Here is a 17,422-nt window from a genome sequence, read left to right as displayed (position 1 = left end):
TTTCTTGTAACTTCCACTAACACTGCTACAACAATGGCTGTGCAAGAAGTACAGATCAAATTAGGAATGAGGTATCCCTTAATCTAATTTCAGTAATCTGCAATTATATAAAGCTGAAGCAATTATTATTACAGGTATATTAGTTTGAGATCTGGTCTGTGAAGTTCTGCAGTCCGAAATGAAGAGATATAACATTTATCTAAAGCAAACTCACTTTGAACCATACTAATTTCTGTAGCATGACTCTCTGACCCTTCCCTTTCTTCTGGCTTCCTTTCAGTTTCTACTATCATAATTTCTGGATCTAGTTGTTCTTGTTCTTGTTCCTGCTGCTGCTGCTGCTGCTGCTCCTGCACCAGCAACAAATAAGGTGTGAGTGTAATATTAGCATATGACAGAATAAAACATCAGTATCACTTTAAGTATGTGAAACCTTGTACCTCAGTGTTAGATGCAACCTCTCCCAAGGTCACTCCATTTTCATGTTTCTGTTTCTGTTTTTCATCCTTGGAAGGCTCCATCAAGAAACGTACACAAGGGACACCTTCCCCATCTGACTTGCATACAATTACAACGCCATCAGCAAAACTAGTATCATGCCCAACACAGCTAACATCCTCTGACAGGGGAAGAGTCATTATATCAGCATATTCATGATCTATACCAGTATCTTTAATACGCACCTAGGACAAAACGAGAAAAAAGTCAATTCTATAACATTTAGTAACATGTGGTGAAATTACTAATATAAATTTTGAGTAAATATTACAATGTCATCTACATTAAAGCAAAGCAGTCTACACTCCAAAGATTGGTTTGGGCACTACAGTACTTTACTAGGCATGGTGCTGTTGGAGTTGGTATGCCTTTGGCTTCCTCTGACCTTTGAATTAACCATCGTGTAACTTAGAATTTTTCACATCAACGAACATTACCAGAGGTGAAAGAAATACCATATTATAGATAAAAATATAGGACTGACTGGGGATTCAACCTGAGACCTTTGGATTTGTAGTCTGGCACTTTACCACTGAGCCACCACCATCAACACATTTCTAGTCAAAACCACGAACATGGCATGCAGAAATAAAACTTTCAAGTAGCCATACCAGAATGAAAGAAGGGATAGGGTGAGACATACCTACATCTATATTATTACTTAGCAATTCACACTGAAGTGTTCGGCAAAGAGCTCATACAACTACTTTCAAACTATTTCTCTACCATTTCACTCTCAAGTAGTATATGGGGAAAATGAAGCTGTGAATCTTTTCCTGTGAGCTCTGATTACTCTTTTTCTTACCATAATAGTCATTTCTCCTTAGGTAAGTGGGAATAAACAAAATATTATACATGTCTGGCATTGTGGTAACTGCTGGGAGCATTCTGAATTATTATATTATTCCGAAATATATAATGGCACCCTCCTGTGCAAACAGTTTTTTGGGCCATCGAGAGATCTTCCTAACCTCCCAAAACACTAACCCCCCTAGTCTGGTTCAGGTTCATTGACAATATCTTCATGATCTGGACCCTGGGCCAAGACACCCTATCTTCATTCCTTTATAACCCCAACACCTTCTCTCCCATCCACTTCACATGGTCCTCCTCAACACAGCCTGCCATCTTCTTAGAAGTTGACCACCTCCTCTCTGGTGGCTCTGTCCAGATTAAACCCACCAACCACGACATTACCTTCGTTTTGACAACTGTCATCCCTTTCACACAAAAAAAATCCCTCCAATATGGCCTGGCTATCTGGAGATGGTGTATCTAAAGCGATGGAAACTCCCTTGTTCAGTATGCTGAGGGTCTCACCACAGCCTTCACAGGGTGGCACAACCCCCAGAACCAGTCAGCAAACAGACCACTCATGTCATTTCCTCTCTCACACCCCCAATCCTCCAACCACCCCCCAAAAACCAGCCACAAAGTAGTGTCCCCTTCGTCACACAGTACCATCCCAGTATAGAACAACTGAACCACATCCTTCGCCAGCGTGTTGTAGTCCGTCCCTATGCCACTCCCAATCCCAAACCCTTGCCAAAAATATCATACCCTGTGGAAGAACCAGATGCAAAACCTAACCAATCCACACATCCTGCAAATCCTATTCCAGTCCTGTCACAGGTTTCTACTACCCATCAGGGGCAGGCCCACCTGTGAAAGCAGTCACTTCATTTACTGTGCCATTACCTAACACAATATTAAGGTACTGTGCTGCACATGTTAGCTCTGTATTTAACCATATTTGTAACTTTTCCTTTAGGAATGGTCAGTTTCCTGAACAATTAAAGTACTCTGTAGTAAAGCCACTTTATAAAAAGGGAGAAAGGGACAATTTTAGACCTATTTTTATGCCATCAGTGTTTCCTGAAGTTATTAAAAAAACTGTGTATGTAAGGATAATTGATCATTTTATATCACACGATTTGTTATCAAATGTTCAGCTTTAGAAGCTGTTTAACAACTGAAAATGCTATATTCTCTTTTCTCTGTGAGATATTGGACAGATTAAACAAAAGGTTTCGAACGCTAGGCATATTTTTTTATTTAAGTAAGGCGATTGATTGTGTTAATAAAAATTATTGCTCCAGAAGTTGGACTATTAAGGAATATGTGGGGTAGCTCACAATTGGTTCACCTCTTACTTTAGCAACAAACAGCAAAAGGTCATTACTCACAATGTTGAGAAGGGCTGTGATGTGGGGTCTGAGTGGGACACAGTCAAGTGGGGGTGCCCCAGATATCAGTGTTGGGGCCACTCCTGTTCCTTATTTATAAAATGATATGCCCTCTAGCCTCCCCATGAACCATGGACCTTGCCGTTGGTGGGGAGGCTTGCGTGCCTCAGCGATACAGATGGCCGTACCGTAGGTGCAACCACAACGGAGGGGTATCTGTTAAGAGGCCAGACAAACGTGTGGTTCCTGACGAGGGGCAGCAGCCTTTTCAGTAGTTGCAGGGGCAACAGTCTGGATGATTGACTGATCTGGCCTTGTAACAATAACCAAAACGGCCTTGCTGTGCTGGTACTGCGAACGGCTGAAAGCAAGGGGAAACTACAGCCGTAATTCTTCCCGAGGGCATGCAGCTTTACTGTATGGTTAAATGATGATGGCGTCCTCTTGGGTAAAATATTCCGGAGGTAAAATAGTCCCCCATTCGGATCTCCGGGCGGGGACTACTCAAGAGGACGTTGTTATCAGGAGAAAGAAAACTGGCGTTCTACAGATCGGAGCGTGGAATGTCAGATCCCTTAATCGAGCAGGTAGATTAGAAAATTTAAAAAGGGAAATGGATAGGTTAAAGTTAGATATAGTGGGAATTAGTAAAGTTCGGTGGCAGGAGGAACAAGACTTTTGGTCAGATGAATACAGGGTTATAAATACAAAATCAAATAGAGGTAATGCAGGAGTAGGTTTAATAATGAATAAAAAAAATAGGCGTGCAAGTAAGCTTCTACAAACAGCATAGTGAACACGTTATTGTGGCCAAGATAGACACGAAGCCCACACCTACTACAGTAGTACAAGTTTATATGCCAACTAGCTCTGCACATGATGAAGAAATTAATTAAATGTATGATGAGATAAAAGAAATTATTCAGATAGTGAAGGGGGACGAAAATTTAATAGTCATGTGTGACTGGAATTCGAGAGTAGGAAAAGGGAGAGATGGAAACGTAGTAGGTGAATATGGAATGGGGCTAAGAAATGAAAGAGGAAGCCGTCTGGTAGAATTTTGCACAGAGCACAACTTAATCATAGCTAACACTTCGTTCAAGAATCATAAAAGAAGGTTGTATACATGGATGAAGTCGGGAGATACTGACAGGTTTCAGATAGATTATATAATGGTAAGACAGAGATTTAGGAACCAGGTTTTAAATTGTAAGACATTTCCAGGGGCAGATGTGGATTCAGATCACAATCTATTGATTATGAACTGTAGATTAAAACTGAAGAAACTGCAAAAAGGTGGGAATTTAAGGAGATGGGACCTGGATAAACTGGCTAAACCAGAGGTTGTGCAGAGTTTCAGGGAGAGCATAAGGGAACAATTGACAGGAATGAGGGAAAGAAATACAGTAGAAGAAGAATGGGTAGCTTTGAGGGATGAAGTAGTGAAGGCAGCAGAGGATCAAGTAGGTAAAAAGACGAGGGCTAGTAGAAACCCTTGGGTAACAGAAGAAATATTGAATTTAATTGATGAAAGGAGAAAATATAAAAATGCAGTAAATGAAGCAGGCAAAAAGGAATACAAATGTCTCAAAAATGGGATCGACAGAAAGTGCAAAATGGCTAAGCAGGGATGGCTAGAGGATAAATGTGAGGATGTAGAGGCTTATCTCACTAGGGGTAAGATAGATACTGGCTACAGGAAAATTAAAGAGACCTTTGGAGAAAAGAGAACCACTTGTATGAATATCAAATGCTCAGATGGAAACCCAGTTCTAACCAAAGAAGGGAAACCAGAAAGATGGAAGGAGTATATAGAGGGGTCTACACAAGGGCGATGTACTTGAGGACAACATTATAGAAATGGAAGAGAATGTAGATGAAGATGAAATGGGAGATACGTTACTGCATGAAGAGTTTGACAGAGCACTGAAAGACCTGAGCCCAAACAAGACCCTGGGAGTAGACAACATTCCATTAGAACTACTGACAGCCTTGGGAGAGCCAATCCTGACAAAACCCTACTATCTGGTGAGGAAGGTGTATGAGACAGGTGAAGTATCCTCAGACTTCAAGAAGAATATAATAATTCAAATCCCAAAGAAAGCAGGTGTTGACAGATGTGAAAATTACCGAACTATCAGTTTAATAAGTCACAGCTGCAAAATACTAATGCGAATTCTTTACAGACGAATGGAAAAACTGGTAGAAGCCGACATCGGGGAAGATCAGTTTGGATTCAGTAGAAATATTGGAACACGTGATGCAATACTGACCTTACAACTTAACTTAGAAGATAGATTAAGGAAAGGCAAACCTACGTTTCTAGCATTTGTAGACTTAGAGAAAGCTTTTGACAATGTTGACTGAAATAATTTCTTCCAAATTCTAAAGGTGGCAGGGGTAAAATACAAGGAGCGAAAGGCTATTTACAAATGGAACAGAAACCAGATGGCAGTTATAAGAGTCGTGGGGCATGAAAGGGAAGCAGTGGTTGGGAAGGGAGTGATACAGGGTTGTAGCAAAATAACTGATGATGGTCGAAGTAGGGAGGATATAAAATGTCGACTGGCATTGGCAAGGAAAGCGTTTCTGAAGAAGAGAAATTTGTTAACATCGAGTATAGATTCAAGTGTCAGGAAGTTGTTTCTGAAAGTATTTTTATGGAGTGCAGCAATGTATGGAAGTGAAACATGGACGATAAATCGTTTGGACAAGAAGAGAATAGAAGCTTTCGAAATGTGGTGTTACAGAAGAATGCTGAAGATTAGATGGGTATATCACATAACTAATGAGGAGGTATTGAATAGAACTGGGGAGAAGAGGAGTTTGTGGCACAACTTCACGAGAAGAAGGGACCGGTTGGTAGGACATGTTCTGAGGCATCAAGGGATCACAAATTTAGCATTGGAGGGCAGCGTGGAGGGTAAAAATCGTAGAGGGAGACCAAGAGATGAATACACTAAGCAGATTCAGAAGGATGTAGGTTGCAGTAGGTACTGGGAGATGAGGAAACTTGCACAGGATAGGGTAGCATGGAGAGCTGCATCAAACCAGTCTCAGGACTGAAGACCACAACAAGAACAACATGCCCTCTAGCAGTACGGGTAACTCTAAAATATTTCTGTTTGCCGATAGTAGTAAAGGATGTTGTGTGCAACATTGGCTCGATTTCAAATAGTGCATTTCATAACCAAAGTTCATGGCTTGTAGAAAATAAAGGAACACTAAATCACAGTAAGAGTCAGTTTTGACAGTTTCTAACAGACAATTCAAATAAAACTTGAAATTTTAATTTCACAGTATGGGAATATGATTACTGAAACGTAACAGTTCAAATTTCTAGGTGTTCAGATAAGACAGTAAACTGTCGTGGAAAGCCCACATTCAGGATCTGGTTCAAAGACTTAAATATGCAATTTTTACACTATTTGAACAGTATCTGAAGTGAGTGATTGTTCGACACGAAAATTAGTCCACTTTGCTTATTTTCATTCACTTATGTCATATGATACTACACTCCTGGAAATGGGAAAAAGAACACATTGACACCGGTGTGTCAGACCCACCATACTTGCTCCGGACACTGCGAGAGGGCTGTACAAGCAATGATCACACGCACGGCACAGCGGACACACCAGGAACCGCGGTGTTGGCCGTCGAATGGCGCTAGCTGCGCAGCATTTGTGCACCGCCGCCGTCAGTGTCAGCCAGTTTGCCGTGGCATACGGAGCTCCATCACAGTCTTTAACACTGGTAGCATGCCGCGGCAGCGTGGACGTGAACCGTATGTGCAGTTGACGGACTTTGAGCGAGGGCGTATAGTGGGCATGCGGGAGGCCGGGTGGACGTACCGCCGAATTGCTCAACATGTGGGGCGTGAGGTCTCCACAGTACATCGATGTTGTCGCCAGTGGTCGGCGGAAGGTGCACGTGCCCGTCGACCTGGGACCGGACCGCAGCAACGCACGGATGCACGCCAAGACCGTAGGATCCTACGCAGTGCCGTAGGGGACCGCACCGCCACTTCCCAGCAAATTAGGGACACTGTTGCTCCTGGGGTATCGGCGAGGACCATTCGCAACCGTCTCCATGAAGCTGGGCTACGGTCCCGCACACCGTTAGGCCGTCTTCCGCTCACGCCTCAACATCGTTCAGCCCGCCTCCAGTGGTGTCGCGACAGGCGTGAATGGAGGGACGAATGGAGACGTGTCGTCTTCAGCGATGAGAGTCGCTTCTGCCTTGGTGCCAATGATGGCCGTATGCGTGTTTGGCGCCGTGCAGGTGAGCGCCACAATCAGGACTGCATACGACCGAGGCACACAGGGCCAACACCCGGCATCATGGTGTGGGGAGCGATCTCCTACACTGGTCGTACACCACTGGTGATCGTCGAGGGGACACTGAATAGTGCACGGTACATCCAAACCGTCATCGAACCCATCGTTCTACCATTCCTAGACCGGCAAGGGAACTTGCTGTTCCAACAGGACAATGCATGTCCGCATGTATCCCGTGCCACCCAACGTGCTCTAGAAGGTGTAAGTCAACTACCCTGGCCAGCAAGATCTCCGGATCTGTCCCCCATTGAGCATGTTTGGGACTGGATGAAGCGTCGTCTCACGCGGTCTGCACGTCCAGCACGAACGCTGGTCCAACTGAGGCGCCAGGTGGAAATGGCATGGTAAGCCGTTCCACAGGACTACATCCAGCATCTCTACGATCGTCTCCATGGGAGAATAGCAGCCTGCATTGCTGCGAAAGGTGGATATACACTGTACTAGTGCCGACATTGTGCATGCTCTGTTGCCTGTGTCTATGTGCCTGTGGTTCTGTCAGTGTGATCATGTGATGTATCTGACCCCAGGAATGTGTCAATAAAGTTTCCCCTTCCCGGGACAATGAATTCACGGTGTTCTTTTTTCCATTTCCAGGAGTGTATATTTTGGAGTAACTCTTCCCATTCTAAAAGGATATTTTTGGCTCAGAAACGGGCGGTTAGGGCAATAAGTTGTGTAAGTTCATGAACCTCTTGTAGACCCCTGTTCACAAGTCTGCGTTCATTGCACAGCTTTTTATATTGGTATGACCATCAATCAGCTGTCCACCAGGATGAACAGCCACTGCTGAACTGTGGCCAAATGCAAAGTAGACCATCCTGTGGCACACCATTCAGTAAGACGTAACACTCTCGATTTCAATGGCTGCTTCACTACCCGAGCCATCTAGACCCTTTCCTCCACCACCAGCTTTTCTGTACTGCACAAATGGAAGTTATTCTTACAACATATTCTCTGTTCCCATAATTATCCTGGCCTCAACCTATGGTAACATACTGTCCCCACACCCTTCACCCAAGTTTCCACCCCTCTGTCCTATTATCTACTCCCTATTCTCATCTCCCACCCTGTTTATTTGCAGCCCTCTGCCAATGCGTCCACCCATCTTTCCCCACTCCTCTCCTAATGTGTTCTTTTTTTTCCCACCTCCCTGCCCCACAACCTTCTGAAACTGCACCTCTTGGCATTCTAGTCCCTGCACATTCCACACACTACTACCCCTTCCCCTTCCCTTTCTCCTTCCCCACCCCCTCCAGATTGCTGCTTGCATCTCACATGATGATGCATTCCGGCTCAAGATGCTGGAGGTGACGGTCGTGTGCGTGTGTGTGTGTGTGTGTGTGTGTGTGTGTGTGTGTGATGCACGTGCTGACGAAGGGGCGAAGGCTGTGGGCGAAAGCTATTTGTTAGTGTCTTTTAATTTTGCCTGTCTGCAACTTGACATGTCTTCTTTGCAGTAAATAACAATCTGTCTTTTCCTAGATTGTTGATATTCCTTTCAGGAATTTCTATAGTTTGATTTTTACCTGCTAGTTGGCATGTTCTTCACTATTTTCAAAACCATATTTTGTAGAACACTGAGCTCTGTCCTGCACTGAAAATTATCACTTTGTGCAATAACAAGAAACAGTTTCTAATTTATATGATCAATGCTGGAGAGTTCCTCGTTTGCAAAACTTCGAATGCTACATCCTATACCACAGTCAGAGACAGGGCAATTTTTACTCCTTACTCCCCTCTCCAAACCACACTTATTTGCCCTGTCACAGTGAACCACTCAGCCCAGTCGGACCACAGAACTGTCCTACCATCTTTTTTTCGCAATACTCATGAGAGTCTTTCGCACAATAAATATCACATTCCTATTTTTTTGTGAGATACACATTCCAAACTCTCTAAAAAAACAAGCAACAAAATTTCAGAGGTCTCAAACAGTGGCTTAGACCATTTTGAAGCATCACCTGTTTATACATTCATGGTGGGATGAATATCTTATCATCCAAACACATAAATTGTTAGCATGTCAAAGGTAAGACGCAGACAGCAATTGTTTGGACAAGTGTGAAAATCATACTAGCTCTAGATACTGCTTCATTCATTAGGTTGCACTTACCCTTAGAGAAGACACTGTGAGGCCTTTCAGTGGAAAAAAAAGCAAAGACTTGCTAGACTATCCATCCTTCTCTAATCAATCAGATGTTAATGCATTGGGATTGTTTGGGGGAAGAGACCAAACAGCAAGGTCATCGGTCTCATCACATTAGGGAAGGACGGGGAAGGAAGTCGGTCGTGCCCTTTCAAAGGAACCATCCCGGCATTTGCCTGGAGCGATTTAGGGAAATCACGGAAAACCTAAATCAGGATGGCTGGACGCGGGATTGAACCCTCATCCTCCCGATGGCAAGGTGTTAATGATCTAACTATTTTCATAATTAAGTAAATCAAGATCTTTTCAAAATAGTGTACCTGTTTCACATCTGATGTACCTTCCTCAGTAACATAGATAATAATGTCTCTAGAAGATGGCACATCTATCCCATTTGAATTAAGTTGGCCTTCGTGCTCCACGTCATCATTTGATTCTATTTGTGGGCTGGTATTGTCACCATTCACTCCACAGTAATGCGTTTTGACATCATCTGCACACAGGAAATCCTGAAATGAAACAAATTAATGATTGTCACAATAAAATGCAGAAATATGTTCTGTCAAACACTTCCCTGTGTAAAACACTCTTCAACTCCAGTCATGTAGAAGCATCTGTAAAATCCTATGAAAAGTAACTGCAGCATAAAACTCTCCTCTCGCACATAAGATCTGCTGGACATCCACTGGTGGCACATTTCTGAGACATTCTGGTCAGTTTGCAAAAGCTTATCACTACATACGGACAACTTATCATGTAGCACATGGGAGATGCTAGGCTGCTATTAAATACTGAACACAGGACACATCCCACGTTGCTTGAGGGTTACAAGGCGGTATTCATTGTGAAGATCCACAGTGCGTGTGTAGTGTGGAACGTTGCTAATGATTTGCAGCACTTTGTTCTGTATGATCTGCAGGCGGCGCAGTCCTGTAGGAGCTGTATAACTCCAGACGGGAGCTGCGTACATCAGAGGTCTAATCAGTGTCATGTATATGGATCTCGACATCCTCCTATTCAGTGTGCTTTCCCTGTTGAGCATTGGGTAGAGTTGTTTGAGCCCCGCGTGCGCTCTGTTGGCAATGTATTCGATGTGGTCCCCCGATTTAAGTTTCCGGTCCAGCCAGACACCGAGATATATGACTTCCTCTCGGAAACATATTGAGCATGTATGTAGTGTTATCTGTCTACTGTGTTGATGTTTCCACAGTTGTTTCGATCTGCGTATAAACAGAACTGCTTCGCACTTGTCGACGTTTACTTTAACACACCATTGTTCCAACCACGGATGGCAGTTCTGAGTGCTGTCTGTATTTGTGAATTAACGTTCGACGGTTTCCAATCTTGCGCAAGGATGGCTGTGTCATCCACGTAGATGGCTAACGTCATGTTTTGTGTTACTCGGAAGTTGTTAATGTACAGGTTAAACAAGATGGGCCTTAGGATGCTTCCCTGGGGTACTCCAGCTTGGATATCGTGTTGTGTTGATTGTTTGCCCTGCACATCAGTGTTGAAACATCTGTTCATGAGATGTGAGTGTATGAGACGTACGAGTCCGTCCGGGAAACCAGCTCCGCTTAGTTTGTGTATAAGGCCATTGTGCCAGAGGCGGTCGAAAGCTTTTTCGATGTTCATGAACATGGACCCTGTGGCTTTGTTCGTGTTGTAGCCATGTGGTATATGTTTGACTACGCGGAGGAGTAGTTGTGTTGTCGAATGGTGATTCCTAAAGGCGAATTGCTCCAGTCTTAGGATGTCACTGGCGATGCAGTGCCTAGTGATGCATTTTAATATTACCTTCTCAACAATCTTGCTGAGCAAGCACAGCAGACTGATGGGTCAGCAATTTTGTGGGAGGGAGTGGTCTTTCCCTGGCTTTCTGAACATCAGGACCTTGGCCACCTTCCAAAAGTCAGGAAAGTGTTGGTGTTTTAGGATAGCATTCATTATGTGTGTAAGGTATTCAATGGCTCTATCCGTGAAATCCTGAAGGGGACAGTTTTGAATGCCATCAGGCCCAGGGGCTTTCCTAGCATTGGTATGCTTGATAGCCCATGTAATTTCATTGCTGCTAGTGCGTCTAATTTCATCGTGTCTGGGCTGGGCTACAAGTCGTGTAACCTCCTGGTCCGTTTCAAGTGTGAATATTGGATCTGAAGGAGCCAGATTCAGCATGAGAGACACTGCAAGCGTTGTGGCCATAAGCTCTGCCGTCTCTGTCGCAGAGTAAGCTTGGCCGTCTGATCCTTGTAGCGTGGGGATATAAAGTTTCTCCCTGGTGAAGTGTCTGGCTATCTTCCACACACCAGGACATGTGGTATCTAGCCCAGCGAGTTTCTGTCCCCATTGTTTGTTGCTAAATGTCCGTATTTTGTCCCGTATTATACCCTGGAGTCTGTTGACGTGCAGTTTATAGAACGGGTGCCTGGTATGCTGCCAGTATCTGCTGAGGCAGTTCCTGATTGAGATAAGGCCCAAGATCTCTTGGGGCAGGGCTGTTGAGTGTTGTTTTGGTGTTGTGTGTGTAATGCTGTCAGTCACTGCGTCCTGGATGGCAGCAGTAAGAGCCTCCACATCCTCATCAATTTGATGCGTGTTGTTAATTTCGTGGGTGTCAGGAATACGACTATCAAGTGTTTCCTTGAACAGTGTCCAATTTGTGCGTTTGTAGTTCAGTATCCTGCATGGTTCTGAGTCCTGCAGTGTTTCTTCCATGTGCAGTATTACAGGCATGTGGTCTGAGTCCAGATCGTTTTCAACCGTAAGGTTGAGTGTGCTTGTGATGCCCTTGATGAGGGCTATGTCTAGCACGTCTGGCCTGTGTCGGGCCTGTGCAGGCATGAACGTGGGGGCGTCTGGCCCAAGTATGATGTAGTTTTGGCCTAGTGTGTGTCCATATAGTTGCTTGCCATTCGAGGTACGTATTCGTGAGTTCCAGTCGGGGTCTTTTACATTTAGGCCTCCAGCGGCAATTATCCGCGGTGCTATGTTGAGAACTGCGCTGATATCACGTGTTACTGTGTCTCTAGGAGGACTGTACAGTGATACCAGCGTGGTGTTGGCTCCACTGAACTTGACCCTGACGGCCGTGGGCTCTAGTTTCTCAAGCGCAAGTAGCTCAATGTTCTTGTGTTCTATGTCTTTGTGTATGATGATTGCTATGCGACCTCCCTTCCTGCCAACCACTCGGTCGGCATGATAAATGCAATAGCCTGGGATGTTTAGCTGTTTGCAAGGCATAAGCAGTGTTTCGTTCACTGGGGTGATTCGGATATCCTTTCACTCCATGAACGCGACCATTTCAGCCCTATTGTTTGCGATCCCGTTGGCGTTCCAAAACAGTATCATTGAGTTCATGTCAGCATCTGTGTTTTGGGGCTGGTGTGGAGTATTATCCATGTAGTGGTGTGAAAAATGGAGTGATAGTGGCTTGGATGCTAGTCCAGTTGAGCGAGCCTGACATGAAATGCATGAAGAGTTTTGTGACACACCCCATAATCTTCATGATCACTTCGGTGGCCGTGAGTCCGGGGAATAACGTCTCCATTATTCTCCAGAATGTTGAGATAGTTTTGGGTGTGTGTGCCTGTGAGTTGTTGGTCGTGCTGGCGGCCACTGGTGCTTGTGTTGGCGTCTGGTGAGGGCTGGCTTGTATGTCGACTGTTTGAGTGACAGTTGTGGGCGCCTGTGTGGTCTCTGTGGTGAGTGGGTGTGTTGTGTGGGACGCCACACGACTACACAGGAACTCGAGACACTCTAACAATCCTTTCATCCTTACTCTGGGAAACTACGATCACAACCATAGGTGGAAGCATAAGCGGCCAAAGACACTACTAGCTAGGGCATAACCACCTGTGGCAAGCTAAAATACACCAACAAGCGACAAATGTCGGCAAGCCCCTGCATATCAGCAACATTGACTGGAAATACCAGCTGCTATTAAAGCTGACCAACAGGCTACAGCAGGGAAACTGACAAGCTCGCCCACTGACGCACAAACAAATCGCCCACATCACCCTACACTGTGCATCTGATATATGAGTTATCGGACACACAATGATGATAAACCTAACTGTTGCAGGCTACTGACACTAACCGACAGTTCAACACCTTCACCCTGTGGCAGCCGCCGAGCAACAGCACTGCACAATGTCAAAGGTATTGACATGCATGATACCCACTATTAACAAAGCCTACCCTTGCACGACCTATCACAGGCAGCAAGACATCCGCTACTGGTCTTACCACCCAACCTAACTATCACAGAGTTTTTTTCCCTTGGCTCTTGCCTTGGCACTTTTATTCCTCTGCCCTTCAAACTGCTACCCTTCGCTCGACTTTCGACCCAATCTATCTCCAGAGGAGCACGTATCAATGGTTAACCTTAACCCGACGTACGCAAACATCTCAGTACCCACATCCCGTGACACCTCACTTTAGTGAAAACTAACCCTTATGCAGAGATGGCAGTAGACCTTTTGAGTTGGCCATCATGCCGGTGTGGGCATAGAAGGGCCCCACCTCTTGCGGGGGAAAAAAAAAAAAAAAAAACCACATCCCACCTAGCCAGACTGCTGACTTCAGCTGCCAATAAAATTACTCACGCAAGCCAAGTCACCTCAAGTTTCCTATCACTTGCCCTGTTGTGACAAAATGTGTTATCAGGGATCAATGTTTTTATTCCCATACACTACAGAGTTTAAAGTTTCAAGCAATGGGTGTGCAAAATGTGGAAAAAGCAATTTCAGTGACAAATAAATTGGAAATGATATGGAAGTACAATGAAATCAAAAAACGGTCCAAAAATGAATTTGTGCTGTCACTTTGAACACATATTCAACATTGCTAATTATTGTAAGCAAATGGAAGGACCTTGAATAATAAATTGCTTGTGAAGGGGCAGTGAAATACCAGAAAGGAAAGGTCAGTGATACGAAGAAAAGACATTTTTAATTATTTACACCTAAGCTGCTAATTATTTATTGGTTGACAAGTTTCAGACTGCATATTTTCATAAGCCACATATTACAGAGTACAAAATTAAAGTAATTGGATGGATAAAAAAATGTACTTACAAAGCAAAGGAACGAGAACACACAAATAAAAGGTGTTATGGGTTGCTAGCTTTTGTTCTGGTAGAACGGCTGAACGGAAAGGAAGATGGATGGAGAAAAAGGACTGGTGGTTTAGGAAATTGCGAGTTTCGCAAAAGTTGACCAGGGGAGATTTACCAGACAACTCTATATCTGCTTTTCAGTGACTTGTCTCTATTATTCACGAAATATTTACATTCTTCCAGAACTTCCTAGCAGTCCTTAAATTTACTGCATGGTATAGTGAATCAAATCAGAATAAAGGCTGGTATTTATTACTGAATGAATTTTGAAATCACGGTGCAAACTTCTAGAATGGTTATTTTCAATCCCACTACATATGTGGTACACGCTACGTTGTTTCCAAAAAGTAAAGACAAAAGATACACAATGCTCTTACAATTCTATTTATGTTTTTCAGCAGCTGGTAAGTACAGTAAATTTGGTTGTTTGTACTGTATAAAAGGTAAGAGTATTTTGCAAACTGTAATGTCACAAACAGTTACAGAAATGGATTCATAATACTTACTTTCTTACAAAATTTACAATGAAAGTCTTTCTCCTGCACATGGATACTTTCATGGTGCTTGAGAAGAGCTGCGTATTTAAAGCTAGCTCCACACAATTTGCAGTAAAAACTTCTGACATGAGTGCCATCCTTCAACTTCAGAGCCTATAAATAAAAAACGGAATTCAGATTATATATTTTATATACATAGTAGTACTCTTACATAATTGCCAGAAAAGATTTCAAAGAAACATTTTTTTACACAAAGATAATGAAAAACAGAGGAAGATTCAATTCAGATGTCACATACCTCTGACAAAAACAAAACATAAAACTTCTCGTAGCTATGGTTCACAGTCATGACATCATGGTCCCTTTCTAACTGTAAAATTATTTATTTGTTCAATCCGCTATAGCAATTTCAGCCATTATCATGTGGATGTAATTGCACTTCAGCACATGTCAAAACCTAAGACAAGCCTGACATATATGTGTGCACATATGTGTATATACAGAGTGTCCCATTTATCTTAACCACCCTAAATAACTGTTTGTCCAGACACAAATTACAAAATGTTTCAAGCAAATGTTCTTTAGCCGTCAGGGGGGACATCAATCAGCATGATTACCTCCGTTGTAGCTTTGTTTTTAACAAAGATACGAACAGCAGTATGATTTTTTTAAATTGCACACTGTATTTTTGATTTGGTAATTCGTTTCCTTTCCTAAGACCTATTCAAAAATGTATCACAGTGTACCATTCACTGAAACACACCGTTATTAATTACATAACACAACAATGACGTTGACGCTCCCAACACTTAGTGCAGGTACTCAGAGCACTGGAACACATCCACGTGATGACGTTGACAGAGGACAAATGTAAACATAAGTAGAATGCACACCTGTCATTCTGTCAACCATCGTCAGTTGAAGAGTTGTGTGAGCAGAATGTACTCCAACGAAGAGTAGGTAGAAATGCTACACATCTATGGGGAATGTAAGTTAGCAGAACAGTAACAGCAATACTGTTTTCTTATTTACGTGTTCATTTAGTACAGTAGTTTAGTCCTTTTAAATACTGTTGTGTAGAGTAGGCATGCAGTAAAGGCTGTCCTTCCTACAAACTGCATCGACATAATGTTTCTTTTATTGTTGTTGTTGAAGGTAGGCAAAATGCTATGCAGGCAGCGGAACTGTACAGAGAGCGACCGATATCCTGACAAGAACCCACTTTCCCGACGGATGTTTTCTCGTCTTGTTGTGAGGCTTTGGGAAACAGGAAGTTTCAAACCACGACAACGCAATGGTCGTGGCACTCGCACAGATGAAGCTGCTGCAGTTACTGTTCTCACTTCTGTTGCTATGAATCCACATGTGAGCACACGAGTATTTGACCATGAGATTGGCATTCCTGAAACCAGTATACATCGTATTCTTACACATCACCGGTTCCACCCTTACCATGTACACCTACAGCAAGAATTGCAGGGGAATGACTTCCTGAATCGTGTACAGTTCTGTCAGTGGGCACAGCAGCAAATCCTCGCCAACCCGAACCACTTCTCCAGTGTTCTATTTACTGATGAATGTTCCTTCTCAAACAAAGGACAGGTAAATACAAGGAACATGCATTACTGGTCCAGCGACAACCCACGATGGCTTATACAGGTGGAACATCAGCGTCAATGTAGAGTTAACGTCTGGCGTGGGATGCTTGGTACTACAATCATTGACTCTTATTTCATCAATGGTGGTCTAAATGGCACAGCGTATTACAACTTCCTTAGACAAATTCTTCCTCCTCTTCTGGACGAAGTGCCGCTAAGAACCAGATGGCTTATGTGGTATCAACACGATGGATGTCCAGCACATAATGCCTTGCATGCACGTCGTGTTCTGAATTGGAGGTATCCTGCCAGATGGATTGGTTGATGTTCTACTCCCGGGTAATGGTACAGGAGAGTCAAAGTCAATTTTGTGTTACGTTTTTACTTTTTTACTTGGTTTTCATTTGTTTTCTGACAACTCTAGCAAGTGGACAAGTTTGTAATCCTGGACTCAAAGTCAATGTTGTCTTACGTAATTAATAACGTTGTGTTTCGGTGAATGATACACTGTGATAGATTTTTGAATAGATCATTAGGAGAGGAAATGAATTAACGAATAAAAAATACAGGGTGCCATTTAAAAAAGTCATATCGCTGTTCATATCTTTGTAAAAAACAAAGCTACAACAAAGGTAATCATGCTGATTGATGTCCCCCGACAGCTGAAGAACATTTGCTTGAAACATTCTTTAATTTGCATCTGGACAGTCATTTAGGGTGGTCAAGATAAATGGGACACCCTGTATATATCTCTGAATGCTGACACACAAATATGTCAGACAATTTTTGGGCAAAAATCAAGCAATGGAAAATTCTGAATGGAATAATGACGATATTATGAAAAGAATAGATTGCTGCTGACCACACAGAGGAGATGCTGAGTTGCAGACAGGCACAACAAAAAGACTGCTAAACACACAAACTTTCAATCGAAATACCTTCTCCTAAAGTAGACAATACACGCACATTTATGGAAGCACAACTCTCATACACACGACCACTGTCTCAGTTGCTTGCATGAATATGTATTTGTGTTTTCTACTT

At 43.3% G+C, this 17,422-nt stretch overlaps 1 protein-coding gene across 3 annotated transcripts in view; it reads right to left on the bottom strand.

Annotated features, from left to right (window-relative positions):
* LOC124544766 (zinc finger protein 420-like) overlaps window positions 1-17,422 on the bottom strand; it is a 165,936-nt gene that overhangs the window by 65,051 nt on the left and 83,463 nt on the right. For 2 of the 3 annotated variants that reach the window (XM_047123442.1, XM_047123444.1), the window contains exons 8-11: window positions 14,790-14,933; window positions 9,488-9,676; window positions 441-683; window positions 215-350 (exon numbers count right to left, since the gene is read on the bottom strand). In XM_047123442.1, the coding sequence (XP_046979398.1) occupies window positions 215-350; window positions 441-683; window positions 9,488-9,676; window positions 14,790-14,933 (712 nt within the window). The remainder of the gene's footprint in view (window positions 1-214; window positions 351-440; window positions 684-9,487; window positions 9,677-14,789; window positions 14,934-17,422) is intronic. The other variant, XM_047123443.1, reaches the window with a different exon arrangement.

The sequence above is a fragment of the Schistocerca americana genome, chromosome 8 (genome assembly GCF_021461395.2).
Source record: "Schistocerca americana isolate TAMUIC-IGC-003095 chromosome 8, iqSchAmer2.1, whole genome shotgun sequence".
In the NCBI taxonomy this organism is placed as follows: Eukaryota; Metazoa; Arthropoda; class Insecta; order Orthoptera; family Acrididae; genus Schistocerca; species Schistocerca americana.
The sequence above is the reverse complement of the archived record's forward strand: the minus strand, read 5'-3'. Positions and strand labels throughout refer to the sequence as shown.